The sequence below is a fragment of the Micromys minutus genome (assembly GCF_963924665.1).
Source record: "Micromys minutus genome assembly, chromosome: X".
NCBI lineage: Eukaryota > Metazoa > Chordata > Mammalia > Rodentia > Muridae > Micromys > Micromys minutus.
In genome coordinates, this window is record NC_137970.1 from 109,789,490 (window position 1) to 109,794,263 (window position 4,774).

The 4,774-nt window shown below is 41.6% G+C and overlaps 1 protein-coding gene across 1 annotated transcript; it reads right to left on the minus strand.

Moving 5' to 3' along the window:
* Positions 1–2,701: 2,701 nt before the first annotated feature.
* LOC308415194 (melanoma-associated antigen B16-like) lies at positions 2,702–3,802 on the minus strand (the record flags this gene model as incomplete). Its single annotated transcript, XM_080910214.1, has 1 exon — positions 2,702–3,802. One exon carries the CDS (start codon positions 3,800–3,802, stop codon positions 2,702–2,704), a length of 1,101 nt encoding a protein of 366 aa, XP_080766340.1.
* Between the last annotated feature and the right edge of the window lie 972 nt (positions 3,803–4,774).

Below are 4,774 nucleotides of genomic sequence, written 5' to 3' on the forward strand. Positions count from 1 at the left end.
TATTAAAAGCATGAACTGGGGAAAGTGTTTTATTAAGAGCTTGCAAGGAAGAAAGTGTTCTAGTAATAGCATGCACGGGGGAAAGTGTTCTATTAAGAGCATGCATGGGAGGGTAGTGTTCTACTAATACCAGGCACAGAGGGAAAGTGTTCTATTAAGAAAATTCAGAGGGGGCAAGTGTTCTTTAAAAGCATGCACTGGCGGGGAAGTCTTACATTAACAGAATGCATGGCGGGAAAGTGTTCTGTTAAGAGCATGAACGGGGGGGGGAAATATTCTTTTAAGAGCATGCTTTGGGGAAAGTGTTCTATTAAGAACATGCGCAGGGGAAAGTGTTCTATTAAGAGCATGCACAGGGGTGATTGTTCTAGTAAAGGTATGCTTGGGGGGGTGTTCTATTAGGAGCATGCATGGTTAAAGTGTTCTCTTAAATGCATGCACGGTCGGGTGTTCTATTCACAGCTTGCATGATGGAAAGTGTTTTATTAAGTGCATTCATGAGGGAAAGTGTTCTATTAAGAGCATGCATGGGGGAAAGTGTTCTATTAAGCGCATGCACGGCAGGGGGAAAGTGTTCTATCAAGAGCATGCACATGGGGGAGTGTTCTATGAAGATCATGCACAGGGAATATGTTTTCTTAAATGCCTTCCTGGGGGGAGTGTTCTATTAAGATCATGCATGTGGGGGGAAGTGTTCTATTAAAAGCATGCATGGGGAAATTGTTCTAATAAGAGCATGCATATATTTATGTATGTATGTGTATATGTGTATATGTATGTATATATGTGTATATGTATGTGTATATGTGTATATGTATGTGTATATGTGTATATGTATGTATATATACATGATTTTTTATTTTCCTTTTACTTTTATTTATTCAAATCACATTACAGTCACTGCTTCTTTTTCCCCTTTGGTGAATCACGTGTTTCTGTTCGTGGTCCATGTTCTGTGTAGAAACTTGGAACCCCAGTTTAATGCTCACTGCTCCAGAGCCTCACCGAACTTTGAGTAGAGAGACTCTGGAGATTTGAACATGTGAAGTGACATGAGTTGTGTGTGAATCACGCCAGGGAATTTGCCAGCAGGAAAAGGGTACATGGCTTTAATCAGAACAAACAGCTATTTCCTTTTTGCTTCTGCTCTTATGGGGGTGCAGAGGCCAACATGCAAGTGGTCAAAAGGTAACTGGACATGCAAGTGAGCAGCAGGCTGCTACATGCTGACTTGTGGCTGTGTGTTGAGTGTTGACATGCCAGCAACACACTGTGTTGACATGACTCATAGAAGCTTCGAGGAAGCTGATCTCATACCAAGTAGAGGTCTAAGAGAAGCTGGACAGATAACACCAGTCATATCCTGGAATGGACGAAGTCTGGCACCCTGAGCACAGACACTTGCACACTTACACACTTGCACACTTGCCATGCTCTGCATATACTGCTTAGGGAGGTGAGCCTGGTGCCCTTCTTAGTGCCTATCTGAAGAAACATAGAGTGGCTTCTGCAGGGGATGAGATTTTTCACAGAAAGGTCCACACCCTGGTATCTGGGGATCCAATGTTGCTTCATCTGCTCAGATCTGCGCTTAAGTTCCATCTGCTGTTCCCCTGCATTCTGAGCTCAACCAACATAAATGTGTTTGTTGTTCAAAAATAAGATCATCATGCTTAATTTATACCCAACAAGAAAATGGTTTCCATGTTACTTTCTGTCCTACCTGTACTTCATGCTTATGGTAACTAGTGGGATTTCAATGCATGCTATCAAACCTCTAAAATAATTAAATACTGACAAAAGTATTCACATAATGTTATGCCAAAAATGCCTTTAAAAATCTTTACATGTATTTCTCTATTTTTTAAAATAAAGTGTAAGAAAAAAATGTGTTTTGCATTGAGTTCCTTTCCCTTCATCTCACCCACAGGATTCTGCGCATCTTCCTACCTTTCAAAGTTGACAAATCCAAACGTGTCATCTGCCCAAACTTGCAGAAGCACTCTCTCATCATCCACTTCTTCTTCAAAGCTCCTAAGAGAAACCCTGCTGAGCTCTTTCACTCTGGCTCCAAGCTATGCTTCTTGCTCCTTCCAGGATGTAAATCATCTGACTGACACTCTACTGCCATTTTAAAAGCATTCCCTTTATTTTCCAAATAGCCCTTTTGTGTTTCAAAATGTACAAACACAAAGCCCTTAGAGCCCTTTTCATCACAAGCCACCACACATGAAAGGGTGTCATTACCAAATATAGAAAAGGTACCATGTTTTTTAGGAGGTGGGAGATATTCAAAGGACTTTTAGATTTTTTTTTTTTTTTTTTTGATTTTTTAATGGCAAATGTGTGTTCTGAGCCCAGAGCACACTCTCCGCACCCTGCCAGGGAGAAGGGGATGTTGTTACTCTTTTAAAATGAGAAATGATTTTATTCTTAATGATGTAATAATTCCTACAATTGTGACAAGGAACAACTCTTTGTCTTCATCTCAATCATAAGTATTTTCATTACTCTTATCTTTCTTAAACTATTGTGCATCAATTATCATATACAACTCAAACAACACTAGAAATATTATGTTTAAAAGTCTCTCTTAAGCAGCATTATTTTTGACTTCACCCACCCCCCCCCCTGGGGTAATCAGCGATTGTTAGCAATTCAGTGAGCAAACTGCCAGGTAACCCAGTGCCTTCTGTGTCTCTTACTGTGACTCTAAAATCATGCCAAGGCATCTCTCTTCTCCCAGCAGGGCTTCTTCATACTGAAAAGGAAAGGCAGTAGGGTCTGACCCATGAACCTTGGCCACAAACTTCAACACCCTCATCTTACTAGTTTCTGCCTTAGCCCACGGCCCCCACACAAATGCACACTGCATGGGATCTGTGTTGCCCAGTGGCTGGCGTGCCAGGTACCCCTCCATCACAAACTCATGCGTGATCAGCTCTCTGGGTTCACCAAAGATGCAATGATCCATCCCAGGATAGATGCCCATCGGGCTCAACGCTTCCCAAATGTCCTCCTCAGTCACATGGTTGCCCTTCATGAAGATGATGCCCAGGATGAGGATTAGGAGACCGGTCTTGGGGAAGCTGAACTCATGGCTACGCATTCCATCATAGGTGAGGCCTAATTTGATGAAGATGGTGTAGAAGTGGTTGATAGCGTCCACCTCCCTCACACCCAGGCCAAAGACCATCTCCATGCGCTCAGAGGCTCTCACGAAGATTTCCTGATAATGGTCTGAATCTTCTCTGACAATGAGTGCCATGATGTCACTCATGCTCAGCATCTCCCTCGCCTGGTACTTTACCAGCATGTAATTCACCAAGAAATTAACTTTGCCATCTATGACAATGACAGACAAATCTGGATGATGTGGCGGGAAGGCCAGGCCACCCTGTACCTCTCTGTGACCCAGGCCCTCGGCACAGTCCCCTGAAGAGGCACAGGGGAGCTGAAGACCCCTGGAAGGACTGGGACTCCCATGTGCAAGATCTTTCTGGTTGTCAGCCATGATAAGTTGACGGGAGTTACATGGTTCCTCTGAAGCCTTGGGGACCTGGGCCTCCTCGCCGGTCTGACCCTTCAGACTTCCAGCCATAGGGAGATGAGATGAGGAACGAGGCTCCTCAACATGGCCGGAGCCTGCTGTGGTCTGGACTTGACAGGTTTCTTCACAGGTCTGGCCTTGGTTAGCTGTATGTTCTGGACTCTTCTGAAGTTTGGACATGGCAGGTGTGGAGGTGGGAAGGCAGCAAAACGAGGAACTGTTTGGAAGAGAAAGGAAGGAGATGGGGGTCATCTGCCTATAAAATTCGCTCTTCCAGCAGAGTTGTGAAAGTTATACTATACAAGTTCACAAGGAAGACCTAATGTGTGCAAATTAAAAGACATGCTGAGTGCCAGGCCACCCAACATGGAATGATCAGAGGGCAGTGAGGACACATATGTGGCTCTGTTGAAGTCACTCCTTTTTTAAATGAAGAAAAAAATCTCCTTAATCTTCACTACTTTAATCAACATTAAGCCACATTTTTTTGCCATAACAAAACCTTTTCCCCACAAGATGGGTCTGAACTTCTGTTTGTGGCTGAAGAATTGCACATAGCTGCTGATATGGAGAAACTGAATTTTCTCTAATGTTGTAACACTTTGTTGGTTGAGCACGCTCTGATACATAGACACACACACACCAAACTACTTGGGGAGTAAAAGTAGAACTTAATAGATTAACAAAACAAAACTAAGTGGGTAGGAATAAAAGGAGGTGAGATTGAGGAGAAGTGTGGCAAAGAAGGTGGATATGATCAAAATTTTATGAAAACTTATAATAATAATAATAATAATAATAATAATAATAATAATAATAATAATAATAATAATAATACAACCATGCTCCCAAGACTAAAACAGTAGGGACCCTGCTTATTTAAAATGCTCAGGCAACCAGCACACAGGCCCCTGGATGCTCGGAAGAATGGCAGGGACACTTTTCATCCTAAGTGGAAATATTTGTATATTTTAAAATCTGCTCATTAATAATTCAAAAGGTAGGAGGATAGCCTTATGGCAACTTTTATTCATTAAAATCAATATGTTTATTTAACCTTTACAGACCAAGAAAACTCTATTTCCTATGTTACATTTTGTTCTACATGTACTTTATGATCATTGTAAATAGTAAGGTTTCAATGCATAATATCAAACATATAAAAATTAAGTACTGGCAAAAATATATTCATATCATTTTATACTAAAATGCTTTTAACAATCT